The sequence below is a fragment of the Thunnus maccoyii genome, chromosome 9 (assembly GCF_910596095.1).
Source record: "Thunnus maccoyii chromosome 9, fThuMac1.1, whole genome shotgun sequence".
NCBI classification, from domain to species: domain Eukaryota; kingdom Metazoa; phylum Chordata; class Actinopteri; order Scombriformes; family Scombridae; genus Thunnus; species Thunnus maccoyii.
Genome location: NC_056541.1, coordinates 7,872,789 through 7,894,322, shown reverse-complemented (window position 1 = coordinate 7,894,322; position 21,534 = coordinate 7,872,789). Strand labels below are relative to the sequence as shown.

General features: G+C 37.9%; 1 protein-coding gene across 1 annotated transcript in view; it reads left to right on the top strand.

Annotated features, from left to right (window-relative positions):
- The window catches only part of srrm4 (serine/arginine repetitive matrix 4), a 66,270-nt gene that overhangs the window by 38,133 nt on the left and 6,603 nt on the right, over positions 1-21,534 (top strand). Inside the window, exons 2-8 of the mRNA XM_042420136.1 lie at positions 4,994-5,134; positions 15,207-15,290; positions 15,421-15,501; positions 15,593-15,619; positions 15,923-15,973; positions 17,879-17,962; positions 18,581-18,746. Of these exons, the coding sequence (XP_042276070.1) occupies positions 4,994-5,134; positions 15,207-15,290; positions 15,421-15,501; positions 15,593-15,619; positions 15,923-15,973; positions 17,879-17,962; positions 18,581-18,746 (634 nt within the window). The remainder of the gene's footprint in view (positions 1-4,993; positions 5,135-15,206; positions 15,291-15,420; positions 15,502-15,592; positions 15,620-15,922; positions 15,974-17,878; positions 17,963-18,580; positions 18,747-21,534) is intronic.

Sequence of the window (21,534 nt, the reverse complement as noted above, 5' to 3'; positions counted from 1 at the left end):
AGCAGAGAAGCCCCACGCTGAGAGGAGTGAGACTCTCCCTCTGTGACAAAGACTGAAACAGGAGCTAGTCACAGTACAGTCACTTCTCTCTGCCTCCGATGACAGCATTACTTGTCAGCAAGGGAGCAATAAAAGTGCATACATGTAAAGTATGACACACATGATGAAAGGGAGAGGTCAAAAAGTCAAGAGGTGGGATGTTGGCTGTATCTGCAGCGTTGCTATATTCAGGCAACGGTTTCAATCAGCGGCGTTCCCATCCTACCATATTCCAGGGGGGGATTTTAATGGAGCTCATCCCAGCCTATGACTCCATTTTACCTGTTTTATGGTAAACAAATCCAGTCAGGATTTTGGAGGATTACTGTCCACGTAATTCTTCATTATCAAAGTACTCTCACTTAATCCGCTCAGTATTTGCATTCATTTAAAGCTTTTTGCCAGTTTGGTTTACTTTGAATTGTCCCTTTAAAAGTACTTTCAACCGCTGCCTGGTTATGAATTACAGCTACAAAAAGGATTGTCCATGCTTGAGAGTTTGCGTGTATGTGTTTGTGTGTGTGTGTGTGTGTGTGTGTGTGGAGTGAGCGAGGGGTGTTGTTTGACAGATACAAACGGCCAGCGATAAATCCAGGTGCTTATAGCTTGGAAAGTTTCAGCCATAAATTGCAGGGCCGGATCAAGGGAATGTGCATCTGTGATGGTGAAATCGATTTCATTTAGAACTCATCAAACGCAGCTCTTAGAGTGACAGCAAATAACAAAGAAGCAGAGAGGGGGCCAGTAAAAGGAGCTTTGGGCCACTTTCCACTCCTGCTTCATTCAGGGACACAGGAACGGAGCGTTCAACGGCACAAATGTTTTTTGTACTCTTGTGTCGAGTAAATTGTGTATATTGTTCAGATCTCTGCAGGAAGTACGGCACTTGTATTACCACTGGCTGGAACATCAATATCTTTTGTCAGACTGAACGAGTTCAGCAGCCAAAGATCTCCATGGACAATTAAGGTTAAATAAATTACTATTAGAAGCAGGGAGGCTCAACAGCAAACTAGAAAATAGTTCTTACTATAGTTGTACTGTTTTACTGTGCAATGTGTCCTTTATATAATGAGCTGAAAAATCTGCTTCATACTGTGGGTGTGAATTGACTGAGATTTAGCTAAATCCTTGTGTTAAATTGGATTATTTATGAAACAAGTTTTGTAAGAGTATTTTTGTTGCATGCACAAATCAGGATGTAATGTGATGTGTTTTAGGAATCCATAATATCCACTAAAGGCATGAAACTCCAGTATGTCCGTCCAAGAGAGGGATGGCCCTTAAAACGGAGACCTGTTATACTTGACTGCGTAGTTCTTCAGGGCTGAAACTAATTATTTTGATATTTGAATAATATTCCAATTACTTTCTAGATTTATTGATTTGGTCAATGATATGTCAGGTAATGATGAAAAATATCCATCACAATCTCCTAAACCCCAATGTGATGTCATAAAAGCAAGTTTTTTTTCTGACCAGCGGTCTCAAACCCAAATGTTTTCATTTTAGAATCACATAACACAAAGACAAGACAAGTCTTTGTATAAAGCTTGGAAAATGACTAAAATTAATATTCAATGATCAAAATAATAATACAAAAATAGAGATTGTTCTTCTGACAATACATTTGACTAATTGGTTAATTTGTTTTTGTTGTCAGATTACTCTTGTCCCGTCTGAGAGAGACAGAAAACGTAACAATCAAGTTACCTTTTTGATTTGACTATTTTGTTTTATTTCATTTTGTCTGGGTTTTTTTTTTTACATTTGTGTCAGAGCCTGAAGTACACATGTACTGAACATGAACACATATTGAAAGAAACATTCAAAATCACAGTAAATCTAAATGCTAATACATTGCAGGAGGAGACAGGGGAGGTGCAGAGAGTTCAATTGCTTGTGTGCTTACTGATGACTTCTTATGTGTCCATTTTTGTGTATTGAAAATAAATTAATAAAAAGGTTGCTCGGTAGGTCCGTGGTATGTTAACCTAAATGAACTAAAACCAAGGTCAAGCTCAATGCACGGCTGTCCAATCGAGAAGAGGATGAGTGCAACGATGACGGAAAGCTAGCTAGTAATTCAAGTAAGACCTGACAAGACAAGTCTTTGTATAAAGCTTGGAAAATGACTAAAATTAATATTCAATGATCAAAATAATAATACAAAAATAGAGATTGTTCTTCTGACAATACATTTGACTAATTGGTTAATTTGTTTTTGTTGTCAGATTACTCTTGTCCCGTCTGAGAGAGACAGAAAACGTAACAATCAAGTTACCTTTTTGATTTGACTATTTTGTTTTATTTCATTTTGTCTGGGTTTTTTTTTTTACATTTGTGTCAGAGCCTGAAGTACACATGTACTGAACATGAACACATATTGAAAGAAACATTCAAAATCACAGTAAATCTAAATGCTAATACATTGCAGGAGGAGACAGGGGAGGTGCAGAGAGTTCAATTGCTTGTGTGCTTACTGATGACTTCTTATGTGTACATTTTTGTGTGTTGAAAATAAATTAATAAAAAGGTTGCTTGGTAGGTCCGTGGTATTTATAGCCTGACAATCTACCCTAACAAATCAGTAACAAGTAACGCACTACATCCAGCTGAATCAATCTCAGCAACGCTTGTCACCATTTCCGTGGCCATGTTTCTGTTTTTTTTTCTCCATGAATGTGGCTAGTGTCACAACATAGGTAAACACTGGTAAAATTGTTTGTTGTCAGGTTTAGGAGGATTTAATTACAACTAGGACTTATGGTGGTACCAACTACTAACAGGCCATTACATACAGTAAATGTCTTGGTTGCCAATCACCAAGAAAAGAATGCAGGTCTTACTTGAATTACTAGCTAGCTTCCCGTCATCGTTGCACTCATCCTCTTCTCGATTGGACAGCCATGCATTGGCCTTGGCCTTGGTTTTAGTTCATTTAGGTTAACAAATAGACACAGACAGAAACAAAATCAAAAATACTTCAAGGATGAGGGATATCATTCATTGTTCATCTCGGTCTAAATAAAAGAGTTGCCCTGTGCATTCATCTGCAGCGAGCCACTCTCAGACATCCATATCTCTCCTTGCGTCTTCCCTCAGACAGGCTCATATTACGTAAGATGCACCCTCTTGAAGCTTGGCAAGAAATGAAAATGTTTGCAATACAAGGAGTGCCCACACACTAAATCAAAACTCCTTTTAATTTTATAAGGGACGTTTCGACCGACTACAGAAGAAAGACCAGTAAATGAAGGTGAAGAAGATAGAAAGCGACGACTCCTGTCATCTGTAGTTGTTTGAAATGTCGCTAACAGAATTAAAGGGAGCTTTGATTTAGTGCGCCGACACTCCTTGTATTGCAATTTAATAGATTTTTATATTGCGCACTGACCCCACTGAGATGTGCACATGACTAGTCTGACTTATTCAACAAATGAAAATGACGAATGATGAAAATGACAAATGATGAAGATGACGTTCCCGTTTTTAATCCCGCCTACAAAGCTCTGATTGTCTCTCCAACCAGAGAAAACAGCCGTCAATGAGCATAACACCAAACTTATATGAATCACTGAACAAATGGGACAACACAACAGATTTGTGCGATGATTCAAAGGTCTGCAACCAGACTAGGCGACATTTCACTCTGCAACATAAATGAATACCATCAATAATTATATAAAATGAAGACAGACGATATAGAGGCACAACACTACTGATGGTCCTTCTGTTCAGAATTCAGCTTTAATTTGATTTAATGAAATGAGTCATTTGTCACTTTGTCAAACATCTTCAATATCATGCAGCAATCCAGCAAACATTATAAGCAGAGTTTCATTTGTATCTCAAACAACAGTAGGAGAACATTAGCCACATCACCAAGATATTCAAAGGTTCCTCTTCCTAGCCTCCTTTATCAGACTAATCATCCTACCAGTGGCTGACTTTATCTCTCCTATCACCTTTCAAATACTCGGTCATGTCGGAGCATCCAGTACGCCGTTTTTTTTTAAAATTTTTTTATTGGGTCCCTGCCGGGGGCAATCCCTCTTATGTAGAGAAGCAGAGGAAAGCGAAGGTGAGGAAGATAGAAAGCGACGGCTCCTGCCTGCTCGTCGCTGGGGGAAGAGGAGGAGGCGGCGTTGACGGCCTAATCTCTGGCTCTGATTATCTTCTCATTACAATCAGACGGGAACCACTCGAAGAAGAGGAGAATGTGTAATTACGCTCAAATCTCCCATGACTAAAATAGAGGATAATAAGCAGGGCTAGAACTGTGTGCTCACATCTAATCATTCAGTTTATTTAGTCATTCGTTCTGCAGCCGCATTTGTCTGTCAGTGGAGATTTTTGGGAGGTTCAGGTGGAAGTGGATGAAGTACTAAACACCTGACTTATAGCAACATTATTAGAGAGCCAAAAATAAGTTGGCACAATTTTAAATCTGCAGAGAATAGGCTCAAATATGAGACTCAGTGTGTACATTCTAGACCATTTTTGTATCTTTTATTTTACTTTTATTGACAGCAAATAATGAAAAATGTATGTTTATCAGGAATTCAAGGAGAACTATTCTTATGACCATGCATCTCCTGTGGCCGCATGTGCCCAGCACGAGATAGAAAACTCCATTTCCTAAAATGTCAGGGCAACTGAAGCATGTAAATAACTACATTTCAATTGACACCTCGATTTGAATGGTAAATGGCTGACCTCCAATTTTCCCAGAGAATTGCTGGCAGGGAGAAATGGAGGGGAATAAAACACATACCCAGTAGACCAGAGGGAATAAGGCTAACCAAGCATGCTAAATCCTCCTCGCTATTGTATGATGGAAGCGTTAAATGTGCGGACAACAAGAAAAATCACTTGGAAAAGTTCTCATGAGAAGGCACAAGAGCAAAAACTTAATCCTGTTTTTTCTCTTTTTTTTTTTCTTTCCTCACAGCTCAGAGACAACAGCCTGCCTGCCGCTCAAGACTGATGAGAGGAAAGGGGTGGACGCGGACACCCGGTTGGACGTCGCAGACAGAAATGGTTGCATCAAAGGAAAGGGACGCAAACGCCACAGTCATCGCAGGGTCAGGAGGTGAGTGAGTCTTTATGACTTCACAAATGCCCGGCAGCAACGCTTGAAAACCATCAAGCAGATTTTCTGAGTTCAAAGAAGGAGAGCTTACAAAGAGAAAGTCAAGAAATCGACGTCCTTTAAGATTGTAGATCAGAGAGTGAAACGTTTCTGATGATGAATCAGGTTTTTTTTTGTTTTGTTTTGTTATGTTTTTGGAGGTGATTTCTATAGACTACTGTGCGGATGATAAAGCCTTTTAACAGTACACCAAAACTCCTTCAGGGCTTGACTCTCAGTGAGAAAAGAGAGTTAATCTCTATATTCTGTTGGAGAGGATGTAAACAGTCTTATCAGGTCAGACCCAGTGGGGAAATACAAAGATTTATTTTATTTTATTTAACCTTTCTTTAACCAGGAAAAGTCTCATTGAGATTAAAAACCTCTTTTACAAGAGTGTCTTGGCCAAGACAGGCAGCAGCATTAACAGGGTTGAAGAAATAAAAAATAAAAAAAACACGACAATTTACAATGAAAATAAAGAATGAATTACAGAATCAAATCAAGGAATTCCACATTGTGTCATTCAGATCCTCTCTTTCACCAACACCTTGAGCCAAAACTCTCCTTCACACACTGAGAACAATGTTTTCTTCTTCTTATTCTGAGGTGGGGAAAAAAAGCATTTCAAGCAGATTTTTTTGTTGTTGTTGTTTTTGAAGAAAACTTAATTAATCTGACACCTTCAAAGCTTTTGCAGTTACACAGCAGGAAAGCAGCCAGTGATATGTAAAACACGACTGAAGGCACATCTGAGGTGTTCGAGAGGATCATAAACATGAATCACATCTCTTTGGATGAACATTACCCAACGGCTGCTTCACTTTGTTTTTTTTTAATTCAGCAGCGAGCTCACAGAAAGCATGCAGGCCTCTGATAATCATTTTTCGGGTTTGTTTGTGCAAAGAAACATCTGATAGAAACAGCAAGGTGAGAAAGATTTATGTGTTTTTTTATCCTTGGAACTGAGAGCTTTTTCCTCGAGTGGAATCTACACTAGAGGACTTCTCTTTTCAGTAGCTCCAAATGACTCAGAGATATATAAAGTCGTTATCAAAACACAAGTACTGAGGAGTCACGGGAGTTGACGTGAGTAAAGTGGACACAGCACGCTTATGTTTACCAGCTTTTATTCCTAAGCAAGGAAGCCAAAATGTGACAACGTATCACGTCTCTTTATCAATTTATTTACTAGATGACAGTTTAAATGATCGCCTTAATCATTTATATGCAGGCTTTGCTGTCTCACTATGTTGCAGCTCAGCTCGTTTAATATTATTTTTCATTAAAGTGTATTTATCTCTTCTAATTTTGGCAGAGACACAGGGGGAAAGTTTTGCGTCATGTAATTATGAGACAGTGAGGTGCAACCCATGATGTCCAGTTTGGGTAATACATCCATAAGTCTGAAGGCCTAACAGATGCCAAAACACTGCGCAGCAGTTCATAATGCTATGACACAGGACTTTATAGCTCTTTTCATGGTACCAATCTTTGTCTGCCATCTCCATGATTGTGATTGGGTGGTAAACAATACAATTACATTGTTCACACTAGAAATTAATTTACTAATAATGTGTCCTTGAACGAATTCGATTGTCCAACCAGGATAATGTTGAACTGGTTCAACTTTGTCACCAAATAGCCCACTGTGCCAGTGCAGTGTTCTCATTAAAATCAATGAGGAAATTATATATTTTATGCAGACTATTGCTAAAAAATGATAAATCCAAACTACCATCCAAGTGGACAAAATAAAATATCATTGACTACATATTGAGAAATACTGAAGGCTTTCTGAATTACAGATTTAAGAGTGGGGTCCCAAAATTCTTGGAAATGTTAAATGTTGTTACTTGTCATTATAAATCAGTACTTTTTACAGTAGTACCTTTCTAATCCCCTTCAAAGTTCTCTCCTTGAGATGTAATACACTTGTCTCGGTGCTTCTCCTGGAAACATTCCCTGTAGTCATCTTTTGTCACCATGTCTCCTGCGATTCTTCCTAGATTTATTCCACAGTGGCGAATCTTCTCCCTTTCAGTCCCAATTTTAGTTTCAACCAAGTTGTTGACATACAGTAGCAGCAAATCCGATAACCACACCCTACTCCTGTGCTATCAATGACTTCCGGGAATTTTTGGATCCACCCTCATATATTATTCACTAAGAGAATCACATTGAAGAAGTTGGTCTAAGACACTTTGAGTATCTGATAGTCATAAGAAATAATCACCACCAGATACCTGTTTGTCAATACCTTTGACCACAACATCAGCAGAGAAGAGGAGGATCTGAGAGGACACACCAGCAACATCCAGGTTCACAAATGCAACCAAGAATTAAAGAGCTTGAAAAATATTGAGTTTTTGTTTATTCATCTCTATTTTACAATAAAAGTAAATGAGGTAGATTAATTTCCAAATTCTAGTAGTCATAGTAATGCACTCTGTTACAAATCACTGTTAATAATGATGTTTTATGGTGTGACAACTCTGTGGTTAAGGTCTGGTTAGGTTTAGGCACAAAAAACACTTGGTTAGGGTTAGAGAAATGATGATTAAAAGGATCACTTGAAACGTGGTTTATACTTCCTTAAAGTTATGCAACCTTTGTCATCATGGCAAAAGTAAACACCTCAATGTTACGTTTTTTAAAAATTGTCCCAACTCACGGTTGGAAACAGGAGGAAAACGGTGGTCTCCTGTAGCAAAATCCACTTTCTGTCATCTAACTATCAAGCCATCCACTCAACCTGCCTCCTCCTAATAAGGCAAAATCATCTTATCAGGTCTCCTTATATTGACGTCATCTGAACTGCGTCACTTCTCCAGGTCATAAATACTATGGCCGCTAAATTTTTGTCATTTTTGTCGGCTGAATTTTAGATCTATACTGTTGTTTTTCTTGTGAGGACGGGCTGCACTGCAAGCTGCTGCCTGAGAACAGTTACCTCCATTGAGAGAGACATTTGTTCTGCAGATTGTTATCTTGCTAATTGGCCAGCGGCAGCCCAATTTAGCAGAGCAACCAATGTTAATTATAACATGAAACCACAAGCCACTGACGCTGGCTTTCTGTAGAACCAGTAAGTTAGCGACAGTGAGTTTGAGAAAGTAAACCAAACCTGGTTCACAAGAAAAAGCCTCTGAGTCTATAAAGAGCACAGAAATAAATCATTTCCATCAAATTCTGTTGAATCGGAAAACCTAAAAACCTAGAAACAGACAAAGTCCACCTGATCACAACTGTACTAAACACAATACACTGCCTATAGATACATATAAATGAAATACAGCACAATACAGTGCCTGACAATTTTATCACCAAGCAAGTGATGTATATTTTTTAATATAATGACACATCTAGGATGTAGTTACATGTATTCATTTATGGTATTCATGCATGATTGCAGCCTGGAAAAAAAGCAGAACGCTCTTCAGGAAAACAGGCTGCATTCAGCATTGAGCATATTCTCATCAGATGTCCCCAAATCCCTTTTTTCATACACTATTGTTTCGCACAATCACCATTCCCAGTGTAGCTGGCAATTGACTGCTCTCTCATTCTCCCTTTTATTCTCTCCACTTCATCAAAAGAAACTGTTTCTTCTGTCAAAAAATAAAAAATTAAAAAAAAATAATGCCTGCAAATGCTTGCCTTGTGCTCTCTTACTACAAAGCCAGAATAGTAGAGGTGTTAATGAGTGACAAAGCGTTCTCATTACCAGGAGAGGGTACTTGGGCTTGGTCTGTCTAATCAGCCCTAATGCATTTCAGTTCCTAATGCTCCCAAACTGCCGACTACACCAAGCAAGGCCATTTATTATAGCAAGACAGTCTTCTGCATCCAATGAAACAGGCACATAGTCTCCAGAGCTCTGTGGTCGCATATATCAAGAAGGAGTGCAGTTTGTCAATGTCTGGATGAGTCCTGAACACTCACCTATGTGCATGACCTGCTGTTTGTGTAACGTGGAGGTACATTTCATTGAATTTGATGCATAAATGAAAGGATTACCCTGCAATAAGCATGAAAGTGTTTAACAATGTGTCTTATGCGGCTACTACTTGTAGATATTTTGATATGTTCCAACCAGAGCTAAATTAAGCTTAAGTCTGTGCTATTCAAATATAATCTGGATATTGGTAATGTTTTCCAGAAGATTAGCTGACAAAAGCAGAACTTTCCATAAACACCGGCTGCCGGCCAAACAGGCGAAGTCCAGCCGGCTACTTTATTATATTAATTTTTGATTCTAATAAAATAGTTTTGATTAACAAATTGCAATTCTCTATGCGTGTACATTTACGGCAGCTAGCCTCCACTTCAAAACAATGCGAGCATGATGATAGAGAAAAGTGCCTAACTGTCTGTATCAGTCCCACCACCTCTATATGAATGTGTGCTCAGCTGAGTGGTTGTGTCCTGCCGAGTAGAGAGCGAAGAGTTGCCTTCAGACAAATATTAGCAAAATAATTGATGACAAAAAAACACATTAAGTATTGCATTTATTGCACAGACAGGGGACATCCTCATTAGACGGGCTACTTTGGAAAACACCGGTGGCAGCAACTTGACGATTGGTCAGTAAGTATTAAAAAGTCCACTGAAAGCACTGTACGTTTACGGGCTTAGTGAATGAACAAATGAATTAATTATCTATTTATATTGTACTTTTTACAGCAGAGCCATCTCTAAGACGCATTGCAAACACACAATAAAACAGGCAACACTGTCAAAGTAACAGGCCTGTGTCATGTGAGGAAAATGTAGTCTATGCCTCAGCCTCACACTCAGGATGAAAATTTAGAAAGAAAATGAAAGTTTTGTTATTTTAGAGTTATTTTTGGCATAGGTATATTTTATAAATAATTTAATTTAAAACCAATGCACAGACTAGATAAAACATGGGATTAAAAACATGTCCCCCCTTAAAATAACCTTGTTTATTATCATTGAATATGAGTGCATTTATGTTTCTAGTAAAACAATACATTAACCATCATTGTAGCATTTCTTGATAAACCTTAAAGTGAAGGTGTCAATATATAGATAAAAATAAGGTCTAATGATTCTTAATGTCAAAGTTCTGATCAGTCAGGAATAGTTTTAAATATTAATAGCTATTTACAGACTATGTGTGCTAAAGCTTAATTCTCCTTTACAATAACTCACCACATGTTTAAAATCAGGTAGACAAACTCATTAAAACATGTGATAATTAAGATCAGTCTATATGTGTCATTACAATGTGCCAGAGACCACCAAATTTGGGCTTTTATGGACAAAATTTTTCTCCAAGGAAGCATTCCCCGAGAACCCCCTAGCTGGCTACATTTTCCCATTGGCTGGCTATTCCATATCCTTATGGAAAGCCCTGCAAAAGCATGTAAGGTGTAAAATTCATTATCTTTCAGTTACTGTTTTGTATTATTCTAAAACTTTTTTGGTTTTATTTTTTTATCTCAAATGGCAAAAATGATTTATCTGTTTTTATCCATTCCGCTTCAAAGTGCCTTTGTTGTAGCCCCAGACCTTTGAATCCCAAATTTTGCCCAGCGACTCCAAAGACTAACGTTGCTCTTTTATATGGTTGTTTCCATGGTTGGAATTAGAGTGGAATTGATTGTTGATTTTTAGGTCATTGATACACAAAAACACCACAAATTCAGTGGTTACAGCTTCTCAAATGTGAATACTTGCTAACTGTCTTAGTTTTCTATGATAGTAAACTGAATATCTTTGGGATTTGGACTCTTGGTCAGATAAAACAAGAAATATGACAACATCACCTTGGGCTCTAGGAACTTGTGATTAACATGTTTTACTAGTTTTTTCTAGACTAAATGATTAATCAAATCATTAGGAAAATAATCATCAGATTAATTGATAATGAGAGTAATTGGTAGATACAGCCCTGAACTGGAGCTTCTGTAGGTACAGTAAGGTCAACTAACAGTACCAGAGCCCAAATGCCCCCAAGATTTGGGGAAATGGGTAAAGAAGATCCATGATTAGTTGTGTCTCCCTTGATGGAGGATCAAGTAAAAATAAATAATAATAAAAATAACATTTAAATGAGCATAGCTTTACATATCACAAGTAACATCTTACTTTGATTGTAATGATAAACCCCAAGATATCTACTCCTAGCTGCTTTAATTTCATCCTTTGTGTTAACTGAAAATGATATCATGTGGACAGACAAACATCAGTCATCATCAGCTGCATCTGTTGATTCATATAACAGGTCAGTGTGTCTGCATGTACCCATACATTTCTCTGTCTGTGCGAGAGTAAAGGGACATGTTGGTGTAATAAGAAAGTGCCTCATGTCTCCATGCCAGCTCACTCCTCTTTTTTATTTACTAGCCTGCCATTAATGATGTAAATACTCCATCTCTCCTCCATAAAATTCACATCAATTCACTTCACTTTCCAGTTTTTGCAAAAAAGCTTATTTTCCACATCATTATCAAAGCCACGGTAAAGCTGCCCGAATGAATTGTAGTCAACAGCATCTTCTTGCACATCTCTGCTTTAGTCTGTATCGCCCTACATGCACGCTCACGCCCTCCTGCCTTTGCTTCTTATGAATTTCAGTCGGTCTGTACATGAAAGGCACATTCAATGAGCTTGTGGTGCTTCAAAGGCCTTCATCTCCATTTCCACATCAGTCATTTTCAGCAAGCAAATGAAGTGAACCTCTGGACAGCAATCAAGCTGGTCAACAGATGGAATCTGACACTTTCCTTTTTTTTTATAATGACAAATTCACACTTTCTGAGAAGAATGGTTGGAATTTACTGGAATATTTCAGGCTAGCCATGAGTATGTGTGTCAGTAGTGTGCAGACATGCTGTGTTTGTTGAGCACAAAGGTCTATTTGAGAGCAAGTAGAGTCTAAATAAAACAGATTTTTGTCATTGTTTGCTGGTAGAATCAGTAAAGAAACCCGTGTTTATGTTAAGATGTCCTCACAGCCATAGCATTAGCTTCTACTAGATAAGCTAAGGACTACAAATCTGATGTACCAGCTTGGGGACAGAAATTGGTGGAAGGTACAAAGGTTTACACCTAAGTTGATGTGATCAGTCTCAAAATCAGAGTTCTAGACTGCAACTATTTACAGTAGGTGGTTGGGCATTCCTAAACCATAAGGGCTTTGAGTTTGTTTTGGAGGAGGTCTGTTGAATAAGCAAGTGTCATCATGATAATGTATTTTAACTGTTTAAACTTTACCAGTTACTACACAGGGAGCACTACTCCTTGATAGTTTTACTGGTCATGAAGAGCATTTCTCAGACTGTGAAAGCAGTTGTATGTCTTCTGTTCTGACTTCTTATGACAAAAATAACTCAAGTGACATCACTTGAGTAATTTTAGGTTCAGTCTGGTGAATAACAATTACTTTTTTTTGGGGGGGGGGGGGGGGGACTCATTTGCATTGCAGTGAGGGTTTAATGCCAGAAGATTACGACTTCTGAGCGATCATGTCATTGGACCACTCAATGTCAGAGTTGTTATATAGCAGGTTATATAGCACTATATACAAACTACCTTAAACACAGAGTTTGGCTGACAAGAGACATCCATATTCCTTTGCTTTTTCAGGCTCTTCTTTAGCGTCAAATTGGATATATCAGAGCTTTTGAGTTTCCTAGTTGTGATTATGACATGGATGTTCATTAGAACGGTATTAACAAATGGGTAATTGTGGTATTTAACATAACATGAGCACATCATAATGAAAGGCGCAATTTAGTTGGATTATGGGAGGTATAGGATTCAGTGTTTTGGGAGTTTAACCCATACCAGGTACTTAAAGTCTAGATAACTGTCTCTCCTCTTGCTTTATGAAGATGCAATACTACATCACTGGAGTACACTTTTAAGAATAACTTTGATTAAGAATTCTACTCTCCAACATGTACCTTGGTGATAAGTTATGTGCTGCAATATCAAGGGCATAAATAAAAAAAATAATTTAAAATGTCTATTCAGTTCTGCTATAAAAACTAAATTACACATTTATCAGGCACCAGGCATTGCTGTTCAGGAACTAATGTTCATCACATTATACGAAAGCCTTTACTTTGCTGAAATGTTAAACTATGTATCTTGCTGTGTTGTGTATGTTAGAGTGTGAAACAGTAAGAAAGGGAGAACAAAGGATAAGGGCCCATCAAACATAGAAGACTGCTGTGAAGTCGGCTATAGGCACTGACAGTCCACGGCATGCAACAAACATCTATCTCCCCTTCTGAGTGCAGCCGTGTCGCCATCGGTCTTGACTTCAGTGAAGCACACTGGCATTCGATCAGTCTTCTGCTTTATACCAGTCTGGAGAGGATTTCATCATCTTGTTGTGATGGGATCATCTCATATGGGACATTCAGCTCGCAGATAATCTTGTTTATGATTGTTGTGAGAGGGAATCAAGAAGTATTTATGTGCAGTTATGTGATGCCAATGATGAGTCATGAGGATTATTTTACCCCACCCATTTTGTTTGGGGGGTATTTGTCTGCAAAGAATTTAGTAAATAAATTACAGCAAACTCCGAAAGAATATATTTTTTTGTAGTATTTTGTAGCTTTCTGAGCAGATAGGATCTCCAACCCATTAGGTTCTATAAAAATAATTGTACATTTGAACTTGTCTCGGTTTGGCCTTGTAAATGTCTGAACTTTTGGAACCAATTCCACAAATATTTGATGTGGATTTTCACAAGCTGTGCAGACTTTTGTAGAGCGAGTTTCACACTTACTTGGTATGAAATTCACAGAGAAAACTGTAAGCAACAGTTTCGTTATATCATAAGTGTTTCTGAGCAAGTTCTGACACATTAGAATAATGTATTAATGTAGCTATTAATACAGTCTGTTGGAGTTCTTTGCACTGCTGTGATCATTTGGAGTGCTCACTCACCATTTTGAAACTGTTACTGTGCAATATGAGGGGGTCATATTGCACACTTCAACCTGTCTGTCACGGACAGACATGGTGTCATTTGAGCTGAAGTGATTCCCCATAGTGAAACACTTCACTCTGTTATCAAAGAACCAGGGATTACATTAAGTAACTCAAAGTTTTATTTGCTCAGGTTTTGATTTCTCCAGAATCTTCCTCGACTCCAATTGAGTTTCAGTTTATTTGCACAGGTTAAAATCCAACAAAGACACACAAATAACATTTTAAAAATTCATGTGCAGGGACAAGAAAAAAGCCCAGATGGGCAGATTTATTATCTCTCCCTCAATAATATACATACTGTATGCTCATATATGTTATGTATGAAGAAAAACAAATTGACACAGTTTAAAACTGGATTATAAAACCAAGATTAAAGCCAGTTTTAAAAAAATGCTCTGAAGGACTGTAAGGAGGAGAAAATTTTAACCAAATGAGAAGTAGTTCCATACGTTAGGACCCCTGTATCTGATGAAGATCAGATGACTGTCTGGTTGAGTAAGAGTGAATCTGAGTTCCTTTCAAAATAAGACCTGAAATTACTTGGAAGATTTTCGTCCTTGAATTGTGTCTCATATATAAAAGTATCTATAATGGAGATGAATAGAATTCCCTTTGTGGTGCTCACAGCAATTAAAAAGCCATTTAAAAAATAATACACCATAAACTGGTTTCATAGGTACTATTTCTTCAGCATAAAATGGTTCAAATGGGAAAAAATATTTAGAGCACAACAGATGAAATTCCATTAACTTCCATTGTATTGGGATGGCGATAGAAAGATTTCTGAAAACCTGGACAAATAAAACAAAATATGTCTAGAGACCACTGCAGGTAAGGTAAACAGGCAGAAAAAAAATATTCAGATGAACTCTAGGGAGTAACACTTTAAGTAAGAGCAGACTCAATATGTAAGTCCAAAAGTCCAAATATTGGGAGTCAGAAACTATAACTCACGTCCAAAAATGTTATTACCTCACTGCTGAGATTTGACATTTCACATCCCATCCCTGGAATGAATACAGAAATGTCCCCTCTGCTCTATCTCTGCTTGCAGGTCCTCCTTTGATGAGGAACTCTCTCCTAGGCCCAAGGGGAAGAAGAAGAAGAGAAAGTCCGAACGGAAGAGGAAAAGGAGAAGGTCAGTTCCCAAAATGAGATGACTCCTTGTGAGGAGGCATATTGCCGGACACCTTCGGCGATGTTTGCATCTGTACAGGAGGACATTCAGCGCTCTCGAGAGCTCATATTTATTTGTCCTCTCGCTTTAGGTCTCCTTCCCGTAGCCTCTCACCACTGAGGAAGAAGAAAAAGAAGAAGAAGAAGAGCTCCAAGAAAAGCAAGCGACATAGGTAGTTCTTGCTTACTTTACATGATAGAGACATTGTTTATGGAAAAACATTTATATTTACCAAATACAACTTTCTCTTTTTTTCATTCCAGGTATACTTCCAAAAAGTCAAAACACAGGTATGTATGTGATTACTTTATGCATAATTTCAGCATGTCTTCTGACTGTGTATCTGTAATTTCTAAAGGTTCAAATATTTAATTAAAAGTTCAAAGCAACTTCAAAAGCAAACAGTTCTCACCTGGATGCATTTCTGTCATAAATGTGCTGTAACATTTAGCGCCTGCTTTCCATAAGATTGTTGAATTTCTACCATAAAAGCCAATGCCCTTTATGTATCAGCAAGAGAGCTGGGTGTCTGTGCAGCCTTTGTCAGTCTTAATACTCCTCGCTCATGATTCTATTCTCTTTCATCCCACCAGCTCTTCAAGTTTAAAACATAAGAGGAAGGATGAGCGCAAGCACAAGAAAAGGTCAGTCTGTGATTGTTGCATCAGAATCATGTACATCCCAAATCCTACACAACTTTTTTTAACCCCCTACAGTACCCCTTCTTCCTCCCCCGTGCTATAAGCCCATCCACCCTTTTTCAGAACACTCATTGCTGAGGAGGAAAGAAAGAGGATCCTCCAAAACGCTCTCATGTAGGGTACGATGGATGAATACACAAATGTGCAGCTTTTTTTTTTTTTTTTTGGCAAAGCGTGAAAAAACCCTCATAAAGAGGAAAGCAGATTGAAAGCTTGAGCCACAAAGAGAAAAAAAAAAGGAGGTGAAAGAGGGTAAGAGAAACCAATTTCATGCTGTGATCTTGCAACGTTTTATAATTCGACTTTGGATGAGCAGGCTGTTGTGTGTAATCACAGAGCCAAGTTCAGTTGCTGCTTACTTCAACAGAAACCTCTGCTTTCCGGCTCACCACAACTCTCTCTTCCTTTGTTCTGATCACATCGCGCTTTCATGTTTTTGCTGTTCCTTTGTACTTTCACCTTCTCTGATGTGCTCTCCTATTTTTGGCTGGACGGCAACAGGCCAGCCCTATAAACGAGAAAGTCTGTCCCTGACTGAGGAAGTTTGGCTTCCATTGGCGTCATCAGTCGTCCGAGTGTCGCCACTTCCTGTATCCATCGTTTCAAATGAAAAGCCCTCTAGCGTTTCATACATGGTCCAGCTATATACTGGGTTTTGACCTTGTCTTGTTCAAACGTGGTTCATATCCATCAGATGATCCAAATCTGTAATCTGATCTGTGTAAATGTATTTGGAAAAAGTGCCAAAATGTTGATAATTGATGCAACACCTTAACAGAGAGAGGTGAAGACGCAACGGTGGAAAGAAAGACACAATCTTACTTGTTCACACAGTTCAGCTCAAATAAGAATAATGATCAGAAAACAAGATCCAAGTACTTGGAGATGTCATCAACATTACATACAGTATGTGCTCTTTTGTGTTGAAACTAATGATTATTTTAATCTTTAATTAATGTATCCGTTATCTGTTAAAGAATTTTGCTGTTGCTTATTTAGTCATGGATACTTAATGTTATAGAGAGATGCTTCTCCAGGGGCTTTAAATAAACCACCAGGTTAGCCAAACTTATTTGGAGAAGAAAACAAAGTAAACAGTAAAATTATAATCTAAACTGTCCATTGTAATCCTCCATAACAGCAAACAGACCAACTTCTCGGTTCAACTTTGACCTATCATACTTGCCGTATTTGTACACACTCAGTTTTTCCTGTAGAATGAAGGCTTATTACAGGCAGTACCGTTGAGCTCACTTTCGGTTTTACCATTAAATGAAAGTTGTTTCAGATAATCTGTTGGCTTGTTTACAACCTGTCTGATCATATAACTGTTTCTTACCCCAAACAACTTTGTTGTAGCAATATCGGCATATTACCAGATCTCATTAATTACTTTACAAAATTATGAAAATAACAAACCTTGAATTTGTTAAATACAAACAAATGGTCAAAAATGCTTCTCACAGACTAACAGTCCAAAACCCAAAAGTATTCAATTTGCAACAGTAATAAAACAGATAACAGATGGAAACACATGTGATTGGTCTCACTCCTTTAAACAGAATTAAACTAGCTGAAGTGACTTCGCTCACCGTTTGAGGCCTGAAACCTGCTCGTTGCTTCTTGCAGCTTTAATTTTGGCTGATTGAGCTGCTTCCTTCTGTTAAACGCGAAAAAGGCCTGAACTCACAAATTGCCGCTTGCGGCTATATTTAATTTAAAAAATTGCTCCTAAGTAATTTCTCTCAATCGACTGGTTGTAAATCAAGTTATAGTTGTGGCACTGGTGCTTTTTGGCTCCTTATCCACTTGAGTGTTTTCCTCTTCTGCTCTCCTCATCACCTCCAGTTCCCGGACTCACTCACGTCGGAGACGACGCTATCGGAGGTCAGAGTCAGACAGTTCTTCCTGCCAGTCTTCCACAGAGGACAGGTAGGAACCCATCCATCCCCCCTCCGCCCCCTGATCCTCAGTTTATCTTATCAGGCCGAGGTGTCTGCTGAGTTCTTGGTCACATCACAGCGATGACTGATAAGGCAGAGGTGACTTCCTGATCTCAGGCAAGACCAGCTCTTATCACAGCTTCACAGGAAATGCCCCCAAATTCACTCCATGGATCGATGCACTAAATTATGATGACATATTGCAAAATCTTGGCCAAGTGATAATATTAAAGATGTTGTTTTTGACAGTTTTTATGGATTGCACTGAACGGGGATGATAGCATTGGAATAATTAGACACTTCCACTGGTCATTCATTAGTCGCTATTGAATGCAGAATATTGTATTTAGAGACAGAATGGCATTCAGGGTCACAGCTCAGTTAGTGAACTTTGACATTGGAGGTGATATTTACCTCACTTTGAAACCATCCCCTTAACAAATTTTTCTATGTTGCTGATATAAATTCAAATGACTCACTGACATCAAATATGCATGAATACTAGTTTTTGCATTATTCCCTGAAGTGCTGTGTTGCGTGTAATAGAGCAGAAGCTTTTATGTCACGATGCTGTGTCATGAAAACTAAATTCTGAATTTTCCCACAGACACCATCTGCAGAAATCTGTGGTACATCAGGCGTTAGGAGACCTGGCAGCTGTAAGAGGGGAAACAAATGGAGTGCTGGACCGCACGGACATGCAGTGGAGACCTGCAACCAAATCAGTGTGTAAAACGGCTCCAAAATATCGCTCCATCCTCTCAACCGGCACCGTAAGTACTCTTTGGGACTCTAACAATGCTGCCAAAGGTTCAGTTTGGTTTCTCAGTTATGGCCATGTAAAACAGCTTTTTATTAATCAAAATATACAGTAATACCTGCAGTGAGGCACTTGGGTTTGGACATATTTTTTTTTCAATGAAGACATCTATTAATTTCTTCATCAACTCATAATTAAGATGCAAGGTACACATCCCGGCTCAACTGACATCCAGCCAAAATAGAATATTTTTTGGAAATTATGTCTAAACCCACTTAGCTATCCTGTAAGGAGTGAATTTTTTAATATTAAATAAATTGTACATGGCCTGACTCTGAGCTCAGTTTTGTAATTCCTCATTTTGCAGTAAGTTCTTGTTTTTCTGTTTTAAAAACCCACACCGTTAAGTATGTAACATGCTTGGTAGAAAGAACTCCAAACAACAACAATTTTGAAAAAAATTACAGCAATGTGAGTAGAGATTTCTCAGCTTATTTTTCCTTTTGTCAAGATATATAACGGGTCATATTTAAATGCAAATATTAGAATGACTTCGAACAGCCCTAGCACTATTTCTCAGTATCCATGTGTATTGTCTTATTATATGTACAGTACATTATACCAGCCCTAAATTCCCAGATTATGTTCACTGATGATGTGAATGAATGAGTAGTATCAGTGTTTTTTAATCAATTATTTCTACAAAATAAGCACTTTGCAACTATAGTATAGTACATTAAATTAGTCTACTGGTTTAGATTAGTTTACTAGATTTCTGAAAGAGGAAAAGTGTAGTTGTACTGGCTTGTATAGGTTTGTAAGGTATAAGCCTCTTTAACCTCTGACCACACTCAACATCACAGTACTTACAGATGTCACCTTTGCCCAGGAGGGAGGAAAAAGCACCACTAGTTGGCAGGACAAGGCTGTTTATTAGACAGTTACGCTTAACTGTTAGGCAAGTTAAACACTTGACACACTAGACGTCTTCACTTTTAAATTTCGTCTTTTAGCTTTTACTAATTTTGTAGGACTCCTACTATACTGGATAATACACTGGTGCAAAACTAGTAGTGCTGCGACAGGAAGTGAAACATTTTTTGTTTATAATGAACAGAAATTACAAAAATGTGTTTCTTAAACTTTGATCTGCCAGCAGCAGGCAGCACATACTTGTTTATTGTCTAATGACTGCAGTTGAGCCAAGTTACCACACAGTGCTTTAAAGGTTAGAGACAGTCTGAGATGGGACATACACCATTAGTTTATGCCGTGCTACACAAATGGCAAACTGCTTTCTGTTGTGGCAAACAGTGTGGATGCATATCATTTGCTTGTCTAGTATCAACATAAGCAATACATAGTCTGGGTTGAAGCAGGAGACGTAGATGGAACAATTAACACATAAAATAATTTTATAATCAGGAATTATTAACATTTTCATTCACCTTTGGACCTAAACAAAACCACAAAAGCAGGTGACAAGATTTTAGTTTATGCCAAGTTGATTGTATTTACTTTCATAGACTGACCTAATGAAACCTTTGTGGTTAAAACAGTGAATAAGACTGAGGTATATCTTGTCCTGCTGTGCATACAGAGTATGTTTTTTTTAAAAATAACTTATTTTGTCTCTGACCTCTAAATACTTGCATACTAGCATTCTCCCAGGAGCCTGGAGCCTTCATATGACACTGAAGCGACAAAAAAAAAAAAAAAAATTGCCTTTTCACTTTGGCCCTCCTCAGTCCCCTCCAGTCATTGCATCTGTTTTATGTTATATTTCCAGCAGACAGTTTCAATTGTTCACATCGCAGACGTGACTTGAAACCGAAATGAAACCAAGAGAGAAAACAAACATCTTAAAAGTGTGATTGGCAACTTCCAGAAGGCTGACTTTGAATTTTAAAATTGTGCTGTTTATTACAGGTTGATTTTTTTTTAAGGCATATTTTCCCCAAAGAGCCTCATAAATGCAGCTATGTCCTTAAACTCATTGTCTCATGCTTATTGGAGCATAAAATATATTGAATTTCTCTCCAGCAATCATTAAATTATGCTAATTGCACAGACGGGTGTTTTTAATTACACACCACAGGGTTTTAATTGAATTTCAATAAATTAATCCATAGATTGAATCATGCCTGGCATTCAATATCCCAAAGTATTTCAGGAGGACTTCACAGTTGGTTACTGAGGGGTAGACCTACTGTATCAGTGTTATTCATTGGTGTTTGCATTTATTTATGGGCTTTGATTTGATTTTAATAAAAGCACATAATTTCAAAAGTAATGCAGTATTTTCCTTTGCTTAATATTTCTTTCCTTAAAAAAGCAATCCATAAAGGGAAAGGTAGGTATGTCATACAGTAACTGAACAGAAAAACCCTCATAAATATGAATAATCTACATGAATGTGGTTGATTATAAAATATGTCAACCTCTTGTATACAAAGAAGTGGTGAATTGTTGAATTTGTTTTGTAGTGGAAGCATAAAAAATCGATGCGGCAACAAAAGAGAAAGACAGCAAACACACACACACACAAAAAAAAAAAAAACATTTGCAAAAATACCAAGACATGAAGATGATGAAATGTTTATTTGAAGCAGGCAGCCTTGTCAAAATATCTCGAGGTGACATTGAAGAATGTGTCTGTTTAAGATTTGTCTTTCTGATAGTGAAATCTTTTACTCCTGTGTATGCACAGATTGTGTGCAGATGCGACTGGTAAAGATTTGTTTAAATTTCCCTCAGGGCTGGTCTCTTGTGTCGACTTTTAGACTAGATAATAGGAAAAC